General features: G+C 41.0%; 2 protein-coding genes across 4 annotated transcripts; one reads left to right on the forward strand and one right to left on the reverse strand.

Annotated features, from left to right (window-relative positions):
- Window positions 1-64: 64 nt before the first annotated feature.
- On the forward strand, window positions 65-4,777 carry lhfpl5a (LHFPL tetraspan subfamily member 5a). The gene is made up of 3 exons (XM_007561297.2): window positions 65-959; window positions 2,576-2,812; window positions 3,178-4,777. The coding sequence occupies exons 1-3, from the start codon at window positions 557-559 to the stop codon at window positions 3,186-3,188; spliced, it is 651 nt and encodes a 216-aa protein (XP_007561359.1). The 5' UTR covers window positions 65-556; the 3' UTR covers window positions 3,189-4,777.
- On the reverse strand, window positions 4,180-22,110 carry srpk1b (SRSF protein kinase 1b). Of its 3 annotated transcripts, XM_007561298.2 has the most exons (16): window positions 22,006-22,110; window positions 21,344-21,398; window positions 13,634-13,761; window positions 12,873-12,981; window positions 12,100-12,187; window positions 11,726-11,813; window positions 11,511-11,617; window positions 11,187-11,352; window positions 10,153-10,178; window positions 9,825-10,047; window positions 8,404-8,826; window positions 7,669-7,763; window positions 7,307-7,414; window positions 6,704-6,773; window positions 5,720-5,812; window positions 4,180-5,494 (listed from the first exon to the last, which is right to left on the reverse strand). In XM_007561298.2, exons 1-16 carry the CDS (start codon window positions 22,016-22,018, stop codon window positions 5,310-5,312), a joined length of 1,977 nt encoding a protein of 658 aa, XP_007561360.1. In that variant the 5' UTR covers window positions 22,019-22,110; the 3' UTR covers window positions 4,180-5,309. The 3 variants fall into 3 exon arrangements, with proteins under 3 accessions (XP_007561360.1, XP_016531467.1, XP_007561361.1); XM_016675981.1 differs by lacking the exons at window positions 21,344-21,398; window positions 22,006-22,110 and adding an exon at window positions 19,433-19,647; XM_007561299.2 differs by lacking the exons at window positions 21,344-21,398; window positions 22,006-22,110 and adding an exon at window positions 16,090-16,425.
- Window positions 22,111-22,732: the final 622 nt, after the last annotated feature.

Raw genomic sequence — 22,732 nt, forward strand, 5'->3', positions numbered from 1 at the left:
TACAACTTGTTGGGGAACAGATGGGAGTTAGCTTTTGGTGGCACAGCGCACCAAGAGCGCCAAGCAAATGGTGGCATTTATGTTTGAGTTGCACCTTCCTTTATTTAAATAAACCTCATTATCACAAAGCTGTGTAAGGCGGCTGGTGGTGCTGGATGCGAGTCTCACTCTTCAGCGGATCTTTTAGCCATTAATGATTCATTATGTGAAGACCACAGCGTCCCCGGGGAAGAGAACAACTATCGCCTCCACATGAGGCTCAGGGATAAAAGCCACTGCTACTGCAGCCCGTCCGCTGGTTTTTTATTTTTTTATTTTTTACGGGGACTCGTCGCCTCCGCAGGGCAGATGAGTCAGAGAACCTCCTGGTGTTCAGCACCGGGGAGCTGTCCGTGGTTTTGAATCCTCTTGACGCAAGACAACAGGCTTCTTGGGCGCCTAAGACCACATGAGAGTCATCTGAAGGGGGGGGGGGGGGGGGGAGGGGGGAAGGATTAGACTTAACTGAAGACAAGGAAATAACTTTTACCACTTTGTCACTTTGTCTCTCGTCGGGATGCTTCCTGCTCAAGAAGCGGCCAAGATCTACCACACCAACTACGTGCGCAACGCCCGGGCCATGGGCGTCATGTGGCAGGTGTTCACCGTCACCTTCGCGGTCATCATGGTGGTGGTGTTCATCCAGCCCTACTGGATCGGGGACAGCGTGAACACGCCGCAGGCCGGCTACTTCGGCCTGTTTCACTACTGCATCGGGAACGCGCTCACCTCGGAGCTCACCTGCAAAGGGAGCGCGCTGGACTTCGGCTCCATCCCGTCCGGGGCCTTCAAGACGGCCATGTTCTTCGTGGGGATCTCCATGCTGCTGATCGTGGGAAGCATCGTCTGCTTCAGTCTCTTCTTCTTCTGCAACGCCGGGAGCGTCTACAAGATCTGCGCCTGGACGCAGCTGGCCTCCAGTGAGAGTTGGTTCAGAGTTTGTCCGCTGCAGATTTACTCTTGACACGATAAACAGATGGAGGATGTGTAATTAGAGCTAGGCGGGTGGATTCAACACACAAAGCTAGTTAAATAACCCTAATTTCTTAAGGTGGAGGTATCAAATTGTTGCCTTTCTTCTTTGTGGAGCAACGTTTTTGCTGTAATTGCAGCTGCACTTTTGTCTGGGTTTGTCTTTGCGCATCCAGAAAGTGATTTTTTTTTTTGTTACTTTGAAAGTATCATTTTTGATCGTGCAGTTTCTGCTAAATAAGTCGCTGTCATTATGAAAACATGCACCTCTCAGCTAGATTTGATGAACATAAAATAACAGCAATAACTTTTTTTTTCTCCTTTACATTAAACATCGTAGTGAACTGCTCCCTGCAATTTAATGTGCGTTCAACTTGCTTAACAAAGCCAGAAATCGCATTAAAAGTATTAACGAAATTGTGGGAAATCAATCAATAGCGCAGAGAACGTAACTTAGAGCAAAGCTCATTCTATTCAGTGCTGCAAAAGTTTGGCAAACCTCGACAAACGTGTGAAAGACTGCGAGGCACGGTTCAGCCTCTCTCCTTCAGAAACACTTTAAGAGGCGGGAGAGAAACATGAGCGCGGCTTGGAAACACGATGCGGCTTGTGAACAGACGTACCTGCGAGTTAAAGGGCGAGCCTGTAATGAAACAAGTAATGAGATGCAAAACCGGAGGTGTGCTGTTACACACTTTACTCTCACTTTTCATGGACATCATGCTGTCCATGATGCGTCTGTGCATTACGAAGATGTGTTTGGTCAGTTTGAGACCATTTAAAGTTTTCTTTAAGGAGAAGAGAAAAAAAAACAGCATTAATGGAGCAACATTAAAGTTACTGTTAGCACAGATGTTAAGTGTTTTTTTTCCAGTAAGTAGCGCCTTCTTTTGTTGTTGAATTCAACGGAGTTGGGAGTGTTGAGGAACTTTGAATGTTTAAACATTTCTAAATTATTCACTGACTGACCTATAGCAAAACTTCTGATTTAACTTAAAGTAATTTTTTTTTATGCTAAAATGTTCTCAATTAAAACCGTTTTGTTGTTTAGAGGAAACACAGTCAGCCGGGCCCTTTCTGTGATCATTTGTAGGAAGTTAAGATCTGAGACGTGAGAGAGTCGTGTTTCACTTCACGTTAAAGTGAGATTGTACAAACCTGGCTGCGGAGTTAATAATAAATAGCTTCGTCTTTCTGTGCTACAAAGTTGCTAAGCAACTTAATATTGAGGGGGTGTGTGGAAGTTTTATTTCTCTGGTGAATACACTTTTTTTGTGCTTTATTTAGTAGTTGCTTTTCATTTTATCAGAAGGAAATGGTTTGTAATGTTTCATTCTCAACATGTGGAAGATAATTTTGATTTTTTTTTTTTTTAGTCTTGCCACAAAATTCAAAAATAGTGCCTCTTTCTGTTGGTTGATCGTGTAGCTAATCCAAGTTAAAGCTTTGCAGTGTGTGTGGTGGCAACATGACAAGCTGAAAACCTCATCGCACATGAATCCTCCTGCAAGTTAGAAGGCTTTTCGACACACCTCGCCACTTTTCGTGTCTCCCACCTGTCCAGGTACGTGCATGGTGATCGGCTGCATGATCTACCCCGACGGCTGGGACTCGGAGGAAGTGAAGCGCATGTGTGGCCAGCGGACTGACAAATACACCCTGGGTAACTGCACGGTGCGCTGGGCCTACATCCTGGCCATCATCAGCATCATGGACTCGCTCATCCTGTCCTTTCTGGCCTTCAGCCTGGGCAGCCGGCAGGACAAGCTGCTGCCCGAGGACTTCCAGGTTGAAGGGAAGGGTAAGAAAGATAAAGTAGTGGTGGGAGAATGCTGAGAAAAGAGGAGTAGGGATTTTAGCACTCATGAAGGGGTAGGAAGTAGATGGACAGAGCCCAGGGAGGAATGACTTGAAATGGTTTAGATGGTTGCAAAATACTTTTACCTTTTGCACTGAAAAAAAAAAAAAGACAGACACAGAGATGAAATTGGTATATGTAGGCAGTGCAAATTGCTCTTGAGCTATCCAACGGATTAATGCAGTAAGGATGCACAGGGTTTTATTTACTATATGCTTTGCCAACTATAAATACTCATATTTATTTATTCTGACTCATAGATTAAACATCTGATCTGACCAATTTTTTTTTTTTTTGTCTCTTGACAGATAACGCATAGATCCGTGGTGAACACAAAGAGGAGATGCAACCAACTCAACACTGAAATAAACTCCCAGTTTACCGGCGGCCTCGGCGAAAAACCTTCATGTCCTTCCAGAAACGACTCCAACAAAGCGAAGGTTTTCCACTGACCTCTGGCTTCACTATAGACCTGCTGTAGCTTTGTGGACTTCTACCAAGAAGTTTTACTTTCGATTGAAAATTAGGTCAAAACCTCTCAAAAGTTTAACCGGACAGCGCAATCAACTATCCACTATAAATATTTAATGACATTAAATTGATCAATGTCATATTTTTTGGGGCGATTCCACTGATGTTTTGAGGATTTCTCTTTGAAGACGAAAGACCTGCTTGTTGTCGGTCGAAAGCTTTAGCTTTCCACAGATTAGAAAAAAAACCCATTAAAAATAAAATCAGATCCTAGTCACAAACACAATTTGTGTTTACGAGAAACACAAATTCCCCAAGATTTCTAAGTGTTTCTTCTGGTCAGAAGAAAGATTTTGGTAAAATAAAGTTAAACCTAAATCCCAAAAGATTTTGAATTATTCTGGGCTTAATTGAATTTCTAATTACAATAATATGTATTTAACTTTCCAACCTTTTTATGATTAGGACTTGTTTTATTGGCGGAGTGCAGACGTCTGCACAGTTTCTGAATTTGTTCACATTTTGTCTCGCGTCAGCCACAAGGAGGAGCTGTACAGATCCACAGCTCAGGTGGGGAAAAATTATTAGCAGGAAAAAGTTTTAGGTGTCCAAAGCTGGTAGAGATGCAATATTTCACAGCATAAATGCACACCAAAATAATCTGAGTGCTATTTGTAAAAACTTAGGGAAATGTCTTTCAACATTATGTTATTCTACTACTACTCTTTGTTGGGCTATCACATTAAACACTACAGAATACACTCACGTTTGTTGTGAGTGCACTGAATTTTGTTTTTGTTGCAAGGAGTTACTAAAAACCTTCAGCTTACAAGGCAAACTAATTTGGAAAAGTGTTTATTCTTATATTCTACAGGAAGAAATAAAGACGGAAGACACGGACGTAAGAAACTTGCATCATTAAACATGTGACAGCTGTGAAGAAAGTCAAAGCAATAAAATAACATCTGCAGTTAGTACAATCTTTTGTTAAACCAGCACATTCATGGGGAGGGAGGGGGTGGAAGTCTTGCACAGTAGAAGCTAAATTTATTGCCTGATCACAGAGAATGAAAACGTTTTTAAGCCCTTCAGATAAAGTCTCCTTTGCTACTCAGTTTCTTGTTCAGAACCTGCGTCAAGCCAAACTCTTTGGTACAATGTACTGAACGCCGGTTGCTTATCCATTTGTGGCTGGATTCCAAGTATACCAGCGTTTAAAAACCATCTGCAGAGATGTCCATCCAGAAGTAAAAAAATCTAAATAAAAATCAGTTTCACACTCAAACTCTGAGAAAATGCAAAGTATTGCAGAACCTTGACAATACCTCAAGGAGGGGGGGAAAAAAGCCTGGTTGTCAGTGTATTTTTGGATAACTGTCATTGATGCACACTGTGTTAAATGTCTCACTCTGTGGAGGTGTTTGTGTAAAAACTTACAAAAAACCCCCACAAAAAAGCCATTTTTTTCTTCCTTTTGTTGTTGGTGGTGATGATAAATCTTAAGACTGTCCTTGAAAATGACTGGTTACTTTTTAATCTGATAAGCACTGTGCAGGGACAAACTGAACAAAGTCTCAGGCCAAAAAGTGTAAAAGCTGGGCGCATGATGACTGGCAAAGATTTGGCTCAACTATACGACACCCACTGGATTACAGTTTCACAAAGCTTCTTTCACTTCCGTTTGTGTCAGAAAAGTGCAAATTTCAGTTCTTGAAGAGAAAAAGAATGTGCACCAGCGATACACCTGCACTCAGAAACGAAAAAAAGAAAAATGCCAATTGCGAAAGAGTTCACTAAGTACGAGTGAAGGGCGTTACTGAACGTTTTCCAATTAGCGACCAAGCCTCGACTGCTTTCCTCTCCGTCGTTTGGATGTGCTGGCAACCATGAGGGTCCTGCTCGCAGACATGAATGAATTTGCTGGCCGGGTTCTTTCACGACATATAAAAATGGCGGCGGTGCGCAGGTTTTAGGAGGAGAGCCATGGATGGGAGAGGCACTGGGCCGCCGTGGCCCTCCGTTCAGGCACCAGGTCCAGCATGGGCAGCAGGAAGCTGCTGAAAGAGTGGGCCTCCTCCTTGGACCACTCGTACTTCTCCACCAGGACGTCGAACAGCCCCCACGGCTTCAGCTTGGTGATGTGTCGCAGGTCGCCTGGGAGAAACACGTTTCACAAGATTCAATCTCGGCGGACCTTCACAGAGCTGAGCCTCATTTAGTTTTTTTGCAGGTTCTGTCCTGAGCGGAGCAGATGGCTGCTCCCCTTCGAGGCGTCACATGCTTAGCCTGAAATAGCATCTCCTCTCCCAAATACCTGAGGATGTTTCAAAGTTGAAAGAGGAAGCGGCTTTTCAGAAGACAGCTGGCGGGTGCGTTTACCTTTCTTGGTGAAAAACTCCTTGGAGTATTTGCCCGCCACGATCAGCTTCCGAGGAACCTTGCCAAGCAGCTCAATGATGAGCGCTATGTGATCTGCAGGGAGCGGAGATGCAGAAACGTACGGTGAGTACAGGTGACAAGAATCATCACAATATGAAGATCCACAAAAAGCAATTCCAACCCTTCAACTTTTTTTTTCCCCCCCACATTTTCCGACAACCGCAAACTTAAATGTATTTTAAGGGAATTTTTTTTTTTTTTTTAAGCGATCAACACAAAATGGAACAACTGAAAGTAAAAGAAACAAAAGAACAAAACATGGTTTCAAACAGAAAAAGATGCCATAGATACAGAACCATAACAACAAGAAGAGAAACCCAATTGGATTAGTCAGGATTGTTATTTGGTGGGGGGAGAAAAAATATAGGACATTTTAACCAGTCCTGACTGAAAAAGGTTAAATTTGATACACGAATATAATTTAACATAACCTTCATTCACACAACACAAGTCACAAGTCATAGATCCATAAGAGATCTATGGATGTTATTGGTGGTGTCGAAGTAAAAGGGGGCTGCTGCAAATTAAATTTGTGTCTTTACATTTCAGATTTTTGCTACAAGTACGAAAAACAAACATCTTGATTTCCTTTTACAATCACTCACTCTCTCACACACACACACACACACACACGCACACACGCACACACGCACGCATATGTCAATCACATAAAGCTCTGATAAAACACACTGAAGTTCAATGTTGCAAATAAAAGCTAAAAGGGTATAAATAATTTTTGCAAAGGACTTTATGCAGAAAAGAAAGAACTGAATCTCAGAGAATAAATACATCTTCACTTTAATGTTTCCGTGTAGACAGAAACAGTTTTAGGGTTTTCATATATTTCAGAGCCCAAACTGAATCCAGTTCTGACACTCAAGCCAGGCGGCCATTTGTAAAGGAAGTCTTGTTTTCTGAACCAACCTTCATCTCTGGAGTAGTCCTCTCCAGAGTGCGGTTCAAACAGATAATCTCCAGTGGCAAGCTCGAAGGCCTGACGAAAACAAAACACACATCCAGAATTAAGGAGGGTTTAATTACAGCTATGCCAGTCAAGACTTTATTCCATTTTGGTTTCTGTGTTTCTGACTCTGGAAACTTTACATACCAGAAAGTTTCCCGCTAAAAGACGACGCCTAATTATTACACTCAACAATGAAACAGTTGCAGACATGTACATGTAGCTACAATTATGAATGGATGAATAAAATCCCATAAAAAAATAATTCTTTTTACAAAAATAATTTACGCCTCTAATATTTCCAATGGAATCAACGGAACCAAAGCAATTATTGTAATACTCAACTATTTTAAGTCAATATGTTCAGAAATCGCATTACTTCCTGTTCGTCTGGGTTCAAATATATTATATAAACAATAAAAGTCAATGCTGGAGAATTTTCTTTAAAGGCTTTTCCCTTTAAAGTTACACCAGCCTCTCTCTACTGACAGGTTGCTGTAACTTTAACAGAACGTATCCAGCGTTCATTGCACTGCCCATGCAGCGGTCCAGTGTTTGTGTTTTACCATGCAGGCGGTGCTCCAGATGTCTGCTGGAGTGCTGTAGCCAGCTCCGATCAGAACCTCCAGCGAACGGTATTGCCGTGTCTGGATGTCGTCTGTAAAATGCTTGTGCTGCAAAAACAAACGCTGAGATCTCAGTAAAATTCACAGATCCCAAAATGAACAGATGAGCTACAAGATAAAAAAAAAAAAAAAAAAACAAAAACCTCAAAACGCTTATCAACAGAAAGCATGTTGAGGTATATTAAAAAAAAAAAGGCTCGATTTCTGATAAATTACACGATCAAGACTGACCAGTAGAAGGCCCGTCTATTAACACCTACAAGAAGCCGACTTGTTGCTGATGGATGCATATTTTTACTCACCACCCAGCAGGCATTGCCAAGGTCAGCGATCTTGACCTGCAGCTTGTCGGCGTTAAGAGGATCCAGGGGGTTTACCAACAAACTGCCTGCTGAGCCTGGCAGAGAGCGGAGTCAGAAATAAAGACAAAAACAGATGAGAGACTGACACCGAGTCCTCTCCAACATCACAGATTACAAAAAAAAAAAAAAAAAAACACATCCAGGAATTTTACAGACTGGAACTCGGAGGAAGCTTTTGCTGCCAAGTGTTTGCAGTTTGCAGTGGGCGTTCATTAGAAAGTTGATGTTACAGTGGAGGATTTGATTTAATGTGTGAAGACTAGAAAATAACACATGCATAATGCAGCAGTCTGACTGGATTCAACCCACGCAGTTTAGAACGTCAGCAAGCCGTTTCTGACCACAGCGAAATGTAGCTTAATCTGCATAGAGTCGCACATTAAACTACAATCTGGTTTACATCTGCATTAATTATGTGATGTAGTTTTGTTTTGTCTTCAAAGACAATAATAATACAGCATATTCATTTGACATTTTCCTCATATTCATGTAATTTATCCCGGTCTTGTAGTTTTCAACAGATAAGGGAGTGTACTCGAGACTTTCAATATAAACGGTGAATATTTTTCTAATAAAATTCAGCTGTTTCTGTGGAGAAACGGCAAGAGCACGACGGATTTTGTCGAATCTTGAAAGTGTAGTGAAGTAGGCTAAAATATCTGTTCTTCAACTAACCACTCTGGCCGTCCTCTTCCTCACACTCCTTTTTGTTCTCCCCTTGCGTCTCCATGTCGTCCATCTTTTTCTCCAGTCTTTCTCCGTCGTTTGGCTCCACGGCGACGTCGGAGCCGAGGGAAGCGGGGAGAGGCTCCGACGCGGGATCAGCCTCTGCCGGCGAGGCGTCAGAGGTTTCGTGCTCCTCTTTGTTACATATAGAGTCTGGAGTCTCTGCAGTGCTTTCTGGTTGGTTCGCGTTCTGTTGGTCCTCCTGCTCCTCCGCAGACTCCTTGGTCCCTTGTTTTTCTGAACTGTCCTTGTTCTCCGGCGAGGAGGAATGGCCGTTGCAGTTGATCTCCATTCGGTTCTCCTCCTCCGCTGCGCCCGCTTTCTGATGACCTAGCTCAGGCGTCGGAGGAGGCTGCTCGTCGGGAGTGGAGTCTGCCGCAAAAAAAAAAAAAGGGGTTATTTCATTTAATAAAGACTTTTAATAACACAGTTCTTCATCCAGAACCCCTGTGATGAAACTAATTACTGGACTGCAAAGGACTTGACAATGGTGTCAAAGTTCATGTGGCCTTACATACAGGCAGAACTACAATGGTGTGGTTAAAATGATCTAGTCAAAGTCCAGAAATTTGGGGATTGATGTTCACAGACACTCTGATTCAAAATAACTTGTGTGAAAAAAAGGTAAACAGACTTACTTCAGAAAACCTGCAGGTACAGAGAAAAGCTTTGCATTTGGAAAACATTTTTAAATATGCTACATCATTTTCTTAGCACTGCTTTGAGCTGAGCTGAGCTTTCCAAGAAAAGCCTAAAAAACTTCTGACTTTACAAAACGTGAAAAAGGTCAGCGCATACAGCTGGAGTTTTTGTCATCCTCAAACATTTTTTTCTCCATATTCAAAAATTTAGGGGCATCTGTTCAGTCAAAATGAAGATTCAGATGAGGTCATAGTGACACTGTACACATTTCAGCTGTCACCATGGGGAATTAACAGGAGCTCATCCTTCAGGCAGGTGAAGATTTAGTTTTCACCAAACAAGAGAGAGGTTGTTTGCTCTTCACCAAACAAACTCTCTTCATTCTCATTGCAACAGTGGATGGAAAGATGCTTAGAGTCTGAAATTACAAATATTTTCCACACTTTTCCCACAGGATGAAATGATGAAGATGGGATGGGGAATACTCGGGAAGTGCAAATATTCAACCATTTATTACTTTTTCCCCCAACTCTTAGTTAAATCTTGTAATTCACTCAGCACCCATATCACATTGTGGACATTTCCGGACTCTCTAGAAGCCCGTCTTAGCCAATAAAACATTTCGTGATAAATTCAGCAGAGCACATCCTAATCAGACTTGTGGAGCTGCCGAAAGAGCATTTGACTTGAGATTCAAAGAGGACACCAGATCCAAATCCATTACTCACCTGTGCTTGTGTGGTTAGCAACGTCTTGCAGCGTCGAAGAGACGGGAACAGTAGCTGCGGACGAATCTTCATTAGTCTCCGTCTCATCATCGTCGTCATCTTCCTCTGCAGCATCAGGCATCGCTCCGCCTTCCATCTCCTGAATCCTCTTCTCCAGCAGCTCTGCTTGCTTCTTTTGCTTTTTCTTCATCTTCTTTTTCTTATTCTTTGACATTTTGGCCATCTGTGAATGGAGAACACGCAGTACTCCAATCATATTCAACTCCCCGTGTTCTGAGAAATTGTCACATCACAACATATGAACGCGACAAAAACAGAGAGAACTCACCGTTTTGGGTGCCGGCGCTGTACTCACTGCAGGAGAAGGAAAAACATCAAAGGGTAATAATGTTGAGTGATACACAGCACATTCATAGACGCTCTATAATTAGCATTTCGTTCTGGTGGCTGGGTTTTGCTAACACACTGCCTCCGTGGAGACTCGGAGTCTCATAAACTTCTCTGAGTGAGTCGACGACAGCCGCAACCAATCCAGCGGTGACTCATAGCGAGACGGAGCTCAGCTCGCCGCTTTTATTAGAAGCAGCTTTTTACTCAAAACACGCAATACCATCAAATACAGTGGCACTAGAAACTATGTGGTTTCCTTAGAAAACCAACAATATGTGTAAAAAAGATAGCTTTGGTTAAGAAGTCAGAGACCACAAAAAACTGAAACAAAAGTTGTATTGACGAAAAAATTGATGCTGGACAAATATTTTATTATACTGGATGTTATTAAGTCAACAAAACTTGCTTGGGCCCTACAAGAGAATTTCATAGCAGAGAAGTTTCCACATGTTTGCTCAACGCATGTCAGTTTTACAAATAAAACTGTGATAGACCACTGTGCTGGTCTATCAGAGACCTCTAGACCTCTCAGGTCTTCTGGTTCTGGTTCTGCTCTGCATCCCCAGAACCAGAACCAAACCAGGAGAAGCAGCATTCAGCTTCTATGCACCACAAATCTGGAATAAGCTTCCAGAAAACTGCAAAACAGCTGAAACACTGAGTGCCTTTAAATCTAGACTAAAAACCCACCTGTTAACAGTTGCTACTGAAACACTAATCATGAAACACTAAACAATAAACTGATGTGCAAAATGTAATGTTGACCACTGTGTGTTATATGACTTTGTAATTTTGTGTTTTTATGATGTAAAGCACTTTGAAATGCCTTGCTGCTGAAAGGTGCTATTCAAATAAAACTTGATTGACTGAAACGTATTAATAGCTAAAGTTTTGAATTAAAGCTCCTCCACAGTCATGATAAGTCGATGGGTCCACATTTTCGTTAAAGTGTGAAACATAAGAAATGGCGACCTGCAGATCCAGATGGAGGTGGAGCGCCAGATTTCTGCCACTGTGTCGCCTCGGCAGCCATCTTCTTGATGTAGGGCTCGTTGACAGTCAGCAGAATGTTTTCAGGCTTGATGTCTGTATGAATGATTTTACACTTGGCGTGGAGGTAGTCTAGGCCCTGCAAAACCTGCAGAGAGAGTCGGATGATAATGAAGCTTCTTCTGGATAAAATGTGTTCAAGTGTAGTTCAGGGGAATAAGCCCGGTGTGATACGTGTGAATGACTTTGTAACAAGGATTACATTTAGATTTGCTCAACCACATTTGGAGCATTGCAATTCTCTACCTGTCGTATGATGCTTTTCACGCAAGGCTGGGGCAGACCTTGATAATTTGATTTTATAATCCACTTCAGAAGGTGGTAGCCCAGGACCTCAAACACCATACACACATCTGAAGAAATCCGAGTCAAGGAAACTTCTTGTATAAAATTATCAAAAATCTGCAGCCTTTAACTATCTGTAACAATCAGTAACAGATTCATAATTAAGTAGAGGATACGAGTTCCATTCATCCCAGAAATCTTGAAGTCATCCAGCAGCTGCACCACTTTCTCTCTGCTGGGATCTCTGGGATCCGTGTTTCTCACCTGGAAAACATCAGTGAGGCATGTGGGAACGTCACAAAGTGGAGCATAAGTGATAATATTAGGTTGAACGTATACATTTTCACCAAATGTTTACATGTACTGTATATGAAGATGTGCATCTCAATCACATTAAATAGTTCAAATAAATAATGGCATAGGTAAATTTCTGGCCTAAAAAAAAGTGAAATTAAGCCTAATTAAACTAAAACTGGTGGTGAGGAAAAACGACAGATTATATTTTTTGCAAACACTTGATTAGAGTATATGATGTATCTTCGTTCCTTACAGATTTCAGCAGTTTGATTTCATCCAGCGCGGTCTCTGTGTAATGTTCAGCACTTTTTACAACCTTCATGGCCACAAATCGCTTCTCCCTGAGAGAAAAAGAAATAAAGAAATAAAAAAATAAAACTACAAATTCTGCTGTCAGAACTCTGATGTAGAAAGCTGGACGCCACCTAGAGTTCAAAGTACAACTCTGGCTGTACTTTGAATTCTGGCAGCAGACAAAACTTCCCGTTTTGTCTGCTGCCCTGATGAAACAGAAAGTTGCAGGTATATATTATTTATTAGCACTTCTGATAGTTTGTACAGTATGTCATTAACCTACAAGCACACAGTCCTGGACTACTACTACTTATGAAAATGTTTCCTTAGAAACAAAAAAAACATACTTCCTGATGAAAGCTGCTGTCCAGCAGCTTCATCTATTACAAACATTTTTTTAAATCATATCCTTAACAGCAATTAGTCATTCCTACTGGTTCTTCTACTTGCAACCAAAAACATGCTCAGCTTGGGTGCGGCGTCATTTCTAGATCTGAAGCTCCAGTTTCTGAGAAACAATGCGATGACGCTAGCTGGCAGAAACAGGCAGCCACTGCAGCTTCTAGTTTCTGTGACATACCTTACAGTTTTCTCAAATACCCTAATTTTCCTTTGTGTGTGAATTTAAGACAACTGCTTGCAAAAAATAAATCCTGAACCTGCTAACCAGCATGTAAAAGTGGGTCCTGCTCATTTTTATTTCTCTTTCCTTAAACCAATGAGCAGACTTACTGGATGTCCCAGGCCAGCCACACGGTGGAGAAGTGACCCCACCCCAGCTTACGGATCACGTGGTATCTTCCATTGAACAGGTCGCCGATCTTCACATGATGATATCCACCTGAACAAACGCATACGCAAAATGGAAGATCAGGTGAAATGATGTTGTGGTTTCCATGTGCAGTAAAATCAGGAGTAGTGCGTTTAACTTATGTTTGGATTAAAACAACTTGAATCCGTTAAAAAAAAAAAAAAAAAGACGAAGGCTCATAAACTTTAGATGTTTGTTTGAGGAACCAAGAAAGGACCAAGACGAGATGGAAATCAAATTCCAGACAGTGTAGGAGCCATGATGTGTTACTTGGTGTGGGCAAAAACACTTTCCTTTCACCAGCTTATTACCTTCACCCACAGTTCTGATCCAAGTAAACAAACAGTTCAGAACTAATTAAAAAAAAAAAAAAATGGACAAAGAGCTGAAGAGAGGGGGCGTGTAAGGAGACAGTTCGTTGCCCGAGTCAAAGGAAAATGGATAATTAGACCAGAAAGTACAACAGATTGTTCCCTGATTTAAAAGTCAAGAATCAGTAGATATCCATCAATAAAGACTAAAAATTGCTTTCATCACTCCAGCAGCTTCATCAATCACAAACATTTAAAAAAAAAAAAAAATTCAATTTGGACCAAAACTATTTTCCTCTGTGAAGTTAGAATCTATTTCATTTCATCATGTAGATGCAGAAGTGATTTCTGAAGACCAAGGGAGGTCGTACCCCTGCAGTAATCGTTGGGATCCTCCTGTTCGTCGTCGTCGGAGCCCAGGATCTCCTCATCCTGCTCCGGAAGGGGAGCTTCTCCCTGACCCTGCAGAGACGCTCCGCCGCGACCATGAGGCTCTGGCCTGATGGGAAGACAACAAACAGTATGCTGAGAACAGTACTGGGAGGCCTGGACCGTCAGCGATGGAGAGATCAGCAAGGTGCATTAAAATAAGCACTAGCTCACTTCATTTAGTAACAAAATCAGGTCAAACAGACACAGGAGAACTTCATATAGTGTATAGTATTATTTACCGCAATCACACTTTGGTGACTTTAATAAAAATAAATGCTCACTTTGATAATCCAGCAACAACATTGCTCCTTTGTTAAAAACTGAGCTTCGTTGCAGCATAAACTGCAATCCAAAAATATTTAGTCTTTTTCAAATTGCATTAACCAGCAGCTGGACAATGTGGAACCATTTATCGTTCATCAACATAAAACCCAAAGCTAACTTGCAGTTTTAGCTTTACATGAAACGGTCAAAACGAAAAAAATGAAAAAGCCTTTTAAGAAACTGGCAATGCTGCTGCGTCTAATGTTATGTACCACAAACCGAGTCAAATTAATCAGCTTTATCTTTTGTGTAACAACATGAGCCTTGGAAATCCAACTAGAAAAACAACTTATCCTCCTCGCTCTTACAGATCACAAAGGGACTCCAAGAATCTGCCTCATGACCAGGATACACTACCATCAGTTATAAAATTATTATCTAAACAGTAGTAAATAATAGTGATCCAGGCAAAAAAAAAAAAGAAAAAGTATAATTTAGACACAGTCACAATTATTGTTCTAAAGTAATCCTGAAGAAAAAAATAAGCACAGTTTAATATTTCTATGGGACTGATAAAGTTGAAAGTAGAGCCAGATTTTGTAAAGGCCGTTTACAGAGTGAAATGCTTGAGTTGTGCACCATAAAAATAGGAATTAATTTTACACCACTTCAAAAATAAGGAGGCAAGAACACAACCCAATTTCTTTGGCAGCTGATTATTTAGGTCTTTGTTTGCAAGTAAAAGGCCTGACGAAATCCAGAATTAATTAGTACCACCCAAAAAAAAAAAAAAAACTCTGGAAGAAAAGGAATTATTGACAAATAATGTGTAACCTGATGCACAGAAAGTAGTTTTTTTTACAGAAAAAAAAATGTTAAATTTAAAAAAAAAAACATTCTTCAAACATAAGTACATAGACCAAATGACATTTTTTTAATAGGCCTTGGTCTAATTGTGTCATCTAATTGTGACGATGTAGATTTCACCTACGGCGATATATTGCCAAATAAAGAGCAAGGCTTGATAGATTTTATTTTTTGAAAGAAAATGGAGGAAAAAAAAAAAGAAAAAAAAACTACAAATGTGTTTTTGACAAACTGGAAGTGTTTTCATAATGAGGGAAACACTTCTACACAGTATAATTACATGTTAAAGATCAGCCTTACTTTCACTCCCGATTAAAGTAAAGATTGTTCAGGAGACTCGAGTCCAGACCTCGAGAGCAAGTTGAGTCTACAGTCGTTAAGAGTCCAAGTCAAGTCTGAGGGCTTTGTTTGAACAAGACTCAAATCTAAGTCGCAGATTGAAGTCAGATGATCCAGCTACCTCTAAGTGACCAGATCGTCAACACATTTTAATACTTTACAATCCATTATCGCTATGGCGACCAGCCAAGCCCCCTGCGTCACCTCAACAGTGCCCGTTATTATTAGACCTTGCACCAAACACCTTATGTCTTCTTAAAATTCCTGCTGCAGGAAATTCCTGACTAAGTCAGGACATGATGTCAACTACAGCCGCTGTGAATGAATGAGTGAGTGAGTGAGTGAGTGAGTGAGTGAGTGAGTGAGTGAGTGGGAGGGGCGGTGTCCTTGCACTGGAGGACACCACGCCTCTGCAGGACGGAAGCAAAAGATAAATCATAGCGGTACTCTGACGTGACAGGTAGTTCTGAATAAAACATAACCTCTCTTCTCTTACAGACTTGCAACAGAGGATTCATTTATCGTTTATGAAATTTTCAAGTAAATTAATCGGCGTAGGGTATTATTAAAACACAAAATCCCCCTCTAAACTCCTAAGAAAAAGGGAGTGCAGACTACGAAGACGGGCGAATTTGGATGTTTACATCACAGCTTTCAGACAACTGATGCCAAAACATCACGATTGTGATTTTCCCAGGTGTGTATGATGTAAGTTAGAGACTTTGTCACCTGTTATTTCCACGTAGAGGAGACAGTTCAATGCCTCCTAATCACACTGCACACCAGGGTACTTCAAGGACTTCTGCAACACTGAAGAACAATACTGCAACACTACAACACTGTTGTACCCTTCCCCTTTCTGACAGCCGAAGCCTGAAGGGTGCCACAGCTCTTCAACCCACCACAACAACAACACGCGTCCTACCTGCAAGATGCACGGATGCCCATGGGACGAGAAGCGAGGAGGAGGAGGACCAGGTACTGTAAAAGCCTCTCACTCCATTCGCTCGAAGAGCAAAATATGTGACGGAGGTTCAGAAGTGGGAAAAGTAGAGAGGAGGCAGCAAAAGCAGTCTGAGCTGATGACTGAAAAGCCAAGGAGACAGCAGGAGAGGGGGAGAGAGAAGAGAAGGAGGAGAGTGGGAAGGCGAGATGTGGCGAGGCCAAGCTGCAGACCGAGTCCCGAACTGCAGGCTCCCACTACATGCTGCGATTCTCGCTCACTTTCTGCTCTCTCCCACAGCCACTGCCTCTCCGTCTGACCGAGATCTCTCCTTGGCTGTCGTCAGCTTTTGGCCCCGCCCCCCTCTCGCTGACAGCTGGAAGGTGATTGGGGGAAAGAGCCCAGCACTGCATTGCAGGTGAGGTGCGACATCAGTGCCCCCTCCTGATCCGACCAAACGCCGTCCTCCTCTGCCCCCCAGACAGTCCATCGCCACTAACTTCAATCCGTGGCCTTTATTAGCTAAATGAGCAAGAAATACACAGCTTCTCCAATCCGGGCCCAGAGTGGGCTTCTCTAACCGCGACAGGACTTACTTCACGTGTTTCACATCAAATATCTTGAAATATTTCTCAGAAGAAATCCAACTCACATGTACTTTCGAGAAAAACGCCACGGACAGCCACTGCACACGGTTTCAAAGAACTTTTTTGACAGGTCGTCATCCAATCACACAATTAGATGTGTGATTGGATGACAACTTTTATATTGCACACTTATTTTGTGGGGATAAAAGTCTACATTAGAGACCCACAGCATCACAGAGCAGCAAAAAATATTTAGCTATGTTTATTAAAAGAAAAAAAAAAAAAAGAAGTTAGTGGCATCGATAATTGACCCATTAGTGAATTAGTCAAAAACTATTTCTTTATACATGATTCTCACCCTTTAAACAAACGTACTCCCTTTAATGGTGGAAGTTTTTGTAAACAATCATGCAAGTCTACGAAGTAAAATATTTCATTTTGCTTTTATAAAAACATGCTCTTCTCAAGCAAGAATGGAAATACCGACATTTTATCAGAAACTCAAAATTTTGGCACTTTGAACCAAACAATTCTGTTTGGTTTTTTTAAACTTAAGCTAAATACATTTTATTTGGGTCTCGCCAAAAGCTGCTCTATCAAGAACAGAATGAGAGATGAAAAACATCTTTTCTTGGTGAACAACACTTTTTATGCAGAAAAGAGCAACAACATTTCCCCTTGAAGCCAAGAGCTTGGTGACCCGCTGTCTGTGTGTGTGTGCTTCAGGCTGTCTCACACACACACACACACACACACCCCCACACACACACACACAGGCTCTTTGTAGACAACAGATATTTCCTCTCCCCTCGTTTCAACCTTGACTATAATGCCTCTCTGTTTCTCAAAACTCAATCTGAGCTGAAAGTTCAAGCCCTAGCCACGAAAACGAACAGACTATGAGTTTCTTTGGTTGCATCTCAGTTTGTGTGATTGGTGCACTGGGCCTGCTGCAGGCAGGGAGTAAATAAAAGAGGAATTGCAGATGCAGAGACAAGCACAAGCTGCAGCATTGAGCTGCAGCTTGTGCATTGAGCTGCACAAGCTGCAGCTCAATGCTTTCCATCACATCTGACTTGTCACGACAATCACAAATGTAGGAATAGTCAAAGTAACAGCACATATGATGTCTTTAAATCAGAGTTTTAGAGAGCACTGATTTCTCAGCTGATTTAAACCAAATCCTGAATGTTTAGAGAGAAACAAAATACGCTTTGTGTGAGCAAAGAAAATAAAAAATAAAATAAAAAATGCAAAAAGATGGCAAAGGCCAGATCACCAGCTAAATGATGTGCTAACTGGATCTCAATGTCATTATGGGATAAACATTTATAAAGACTTATTTTTTAAAATGCAGAACTTAATCAGGCTGCTCTGTGAATTTAGTTCACAGTAGTTGGTGAACTATGAAAACAACTAACTGACTAAGTTTTACCTTGTGTGAAACTTAGAAGGATTTCTTGTTTAAGTTGAACTTGCACTTCTAATAAGATTCATCAACCCCAGTGAGGGATAAAAATGGCAAGACTAACTCACAACCTCTTAACATATCAACAACCCTGGAAAACATGCGACATGAGAGCGTGTCGCCATCTCCTGCTTTCAAAGCCATTCGGCCACACTCAGATCAGAGAAGTAGGAAGAAAAAAAACTAAACAACGTGCAGAAGAAGACATGGCGCCTGACGATGGAGCTGAACCAGAAACACTGCTGTCCCGGCTCCCCTCCATTCAAGTAAAATCAATACAAAGTGCCTGACAAGCAGAATGAAGGTACGAAGCACACAAAGTGTAAATGAAGGTGGTGGTAAAGCATTTCCCTTCAGCACTCCAAGCTTCACTGAAGGAACAGAGGGAGGCTGAAAACAACATCATGCAAACTTAAAAGAAAAATTGGGATCAAATCGATTTCCACGTCGACCTCAACTAGCATCATACCGGAACCAGAGCAATCAAAACAGAGACGCCTAGCTCCACTGAGGGTTTCCTCAGTTCATAAAAACAACAGCTCTTTGCTAAACACAAACCAATGTTTACTGCATGAAGTCAACCATCGACTCCTTAAAATAATAATAATAAAAATCAGAGCAAACATGTTAATATTTCTACCACAAACAGGAAGGAATAGGGAGAAAGAGTTGCTGCGAAACCTGCAGTGTACAGATCTGGTGCTGTGGAGGGCTGCAGATGAGAAAAGAGTTGATGGGTTATGTAATAATAAAGAATAAAAAAAAAAACAGAGCTAGTGCTGGGAGAGAAGCAGCAGAGATGAAAGCTAAACATAACACGGAGCAATAGGGCTGGTGGAAACTCGGCGTACTCCTACGTCTCCGCCTGAGCTAAAACGGCATTGATAAAAATTTGAAGCAGGGAAGTTAAAGAAACAGGTGGGGGAGGGGGGGTTTATCCCAGGGATGTGAAAAAAATAAATAAATCAAATATGCTCTTTGAAAAGCTGGAGGCACAAATCCACAAGAGACACAATCGGTCCTGTTCTCCCACACCAAGCAGAATACATAACCAGGTAATGAGGTGATCAGTGAGGCTGCAGCCATCTGTCAACGCTCCTGAATGGAAAAAATATATCGTCCTAGCATTAAGCCATGTCAGGCTCAGCATAAACCATCACAGCTCCAACCAAAAAAAAAAAAAAAAAAAAAAAAAAAAAAAAAAACAAGTTGAAATTGTTAACTTCTTTGAGTGGTTTCTCCTCCAAATGCATGCATAATATATACTCACTTCCATGTCAGCCCACTGGCAAGTTTCACCACAGCTGTGTTGATGGAAAAGATCCAGTCCAGGAGCCACATGACAGAAAAGACACAACGCTGTCGTTTTTTTTTTTTTGTCTTAAACACTGACCGGAAAGGACAAAAACTAGGAGCTGGGAAATATCTCTAGCCTCAGTTGTGATGAGGTCTGTGTTATTCACCCGCTGCTCTTTGAATGCACCGTGGCTGCTGCCGAGTCCCTTTCGCCACAGCAGGCACAAAAAAAGAGGGAGTGGGAGGGAAAGAGCAGGGGGCAGGAGACGTCTTAGAGGGAGGCTGAACAACACTAGGCTGCTTCCAGCTATTCATAACAGAAACAAAACAAAAAAATCCTGTCAATTAAAAATGCAATCCAATCGCCGTTTCACATGTTTGCAGTGTGGTGAGAGGAAGGGCAATACTGTCGCAACATTATTTGAGAAGGTTATGAGTCCAGAAGCAGAGCATGGTGCTTTGGGATGTTTTCGCTCCACAAGCTCTAAAGCTGCATGTTGTTGGACAGTTTCCAACAACATGGAGCGGCAGGTTTTAAAATGAAACAATAAGTGGTAAACTGAAAGCTTTGTTTTAACTGTATACTATATGCTCTCTCTCTCTCTCTATATATATATATATATATATATATATATATATATATATCCCCTTTAGATCTATTGTCATCTGTTACCAAACACAATCAAGAAAAACAGCTAACCTGGAGCACAAACAATACAAGCGTATTTCAATAAATTAAAATGTCATTGCAAAGTTACACACCTGTATTACATACATTAAGTTTTTAGTACCGTTAAAATTCCTCATCTTGGAAGATTGGATATTACATAAACCCAATAAAAATACTTTTATACAGACTTTTTATGCTATAAACTACAATCACATAGAGGCTACTGAACCGGTCCAGCAAACACTCTCAACGCCCTCAACAATGAGGCGTAGCCTCAAAAGGTCATTCCTAAACTAGTTTAGCTGAATGCAAAAATGTAAGTGGAAAATTGAGTGGAAGGAAAAAGTATGATTAAAAAAAAAAGGTGGACAAGACTAACAACAGCTTTGAGAGGAAGCAAAGTTCATTCAAGAGTTTGTGGGAGAGTCTGTGTTTTAAAATCCATCATTCACACACACGCATACACACACACACACACATAAATGTATCCTGAACTACTACTGTTCTGTTCCTCGTATTACACCACTTCTGAACTAAAGACTTCAGAGATGCCTTAACTAGGCTGATGAGGGGAAAAAAAAAACAAACAAAAAAAAAACACTGGCCTGCTGTGTAGTTGTCCAAATGTTATGTTCAGATTAAAATAAATGTTTCATTTCGTGCTGAAATCAAGGTCTTGAGAGTCTGGAAGAAGACCAGAATAGCACTGGATCCAAATTGTTTGAGGTTTGGTGTGATATTTCAGTAATAATGTGGGAAGCCATGTCATCTATTGGTGTCAGTCCACTCCGTTTCAGTCAAGCTTAAAATCAGCAAAGTCATTTACAAGGACCAGGAGTGTTTCAATTTTCCCTCTGCTTCCTCTATGATGATGCTCACTTTAATTTTCAGCAGGACTGAAAAGAATGTAACATTTAGTGAGAAACTAAACTGGGAAATTTCATTAGTGTCACACTCTTCAAAGCGGACAGAAATACACTGTTGAAGTATATCACACTATGTGCAATGAATCTACAGCCGTTTCTCTTTATAAACTGATTCTTTGGGGTGGGGAAAAACGTCACTTTTGGAAAATATTCAAATTTTTTAGGCGCACCTGAGTTTCCCTGTCTATTGTGATCACAAATTGCTTTCTAAACTTCCTGCTCTGCCTCTTGAGCAGAGTAAAGAAACCCATTATATGTAAAGAAATAAAAAAGGAAGTTTTCTGGTTACTTTTTGCCAGGTTTCCTCTGCTTCGTCCTCTTCTTCCTCGCTTGGATCGCCAGAACTAAAAACAAACAAACAAACAAAAAAAGCAAAAACAGGTCTGAGACAAAAACACGCTGTTATGTTTGTGTGACAGAGATAACACGAGTCCGCGTTTTTTCCGAGCCGTTACCCCAGATTTCAGTAAAAAGATTAGCTACTTTTCTGAGGTGTAACAAAATTCACAATGACGGTAAAATGAGAAACTATGTAGTTAGCAGGTTACTTGGCTTTGCGGTGTATTGTGGGTATTGTTAATTTAGCTAACAGCAACTTCGAACGTTTCGCTGTGAAAATACTTATCACCACAAATAGTCCTATTTATTATTTTTAAGCATTTGTCACAGTATGAATTATGCTTTGTCACAGACAGCGATAACAAAATGTATTGGGGGGAGGAAAAACTGTGCACCATCATGTGAAGCTAAAGCTAACATAATCTTACCACAGAAAACACACAGCAGAGCGCATGGTACACTTTTACTCTACACCGGTAGTTAAGTAGTTTGTTTAACATTTGCTAAATCTATTTAAGCAGCAATTAATCAGCGATAAGCGTCTAATGCCAATGTGTTGTGAGTAACAGGTTCAACAAGTAAAAAGCATTTTGGTTTAGTTAGCAACGTTACCTTTTCTTTCCATGCTGAACAACCAGTCAAGTGCTGCGTTCACAGGCTGTTGGAAATGCGGGACACTGCCTTAATGGAGGTGTGAGCTATAGAGAGCGCTGTGTTCGGAAACTGTAATTTCCTTGAATCTTTTACCTACGTGAATTGTTTTGGCTAATTTTAATTAACCTGTATTTTTAAATATATTTTTATATGAATTTTTGGCCCTTTCCGTTTTTCTCGTTTCCCCCCCGATATTTACGGAGAACAGTACGCCTGGTGTAACGATTCATCAGAAGGTCACCAGTTAAATAACGTGTGATCGGTGGTCATACCTGCCTTAAATCAACAGGCCCAAACAAAACTCAGAACCTACGTTGTTTGCCAACCGCCATTAAAAAAAAGAACTCGGAACCAAAATAAAAGGGAGCAAAGTGTAATGTATGTTTTCGAATAACAATGACCAAAATGTAGCCTATTTTCTATCAACTATCAGGGCATTTTCCCACGGTCTCCTCAAACGCTTGCGGAAAACTGCAGAAGCATTTAAATTTACAGAATCACCTAATTGCTTTAAAATCAAAAGACTACAGTAGTGATCAACCTACTATACCTACAAATAATTTTATTTTGCATCAATTTGTGGAAGTAGGAATAGTAGACTACCTGTGCTCAAACAGATTAAATTTGCAAACACTTGCACACAATTAATTTTAGAATTTCAATTTGTTTGGCGTTAAATTGATTT

Source organism: Poecilia formosa, unplaced genomic scaffold (assembly GCF_000485575.1).
Source record: "Poecilia formosa unplaced genomic scaffold, Poecilia_formosa-5.1.2 Scaffold124, whole genome shotgun sequence".
In the NCBI taxonomy this organism is placed as follows: domain Eukaryota; kingdom Metazoa; phylum Chordata; class Actinopteri; order Cyprinodontiformes; family Poeciliidae; genus Poecilia; species Poecilia formosa.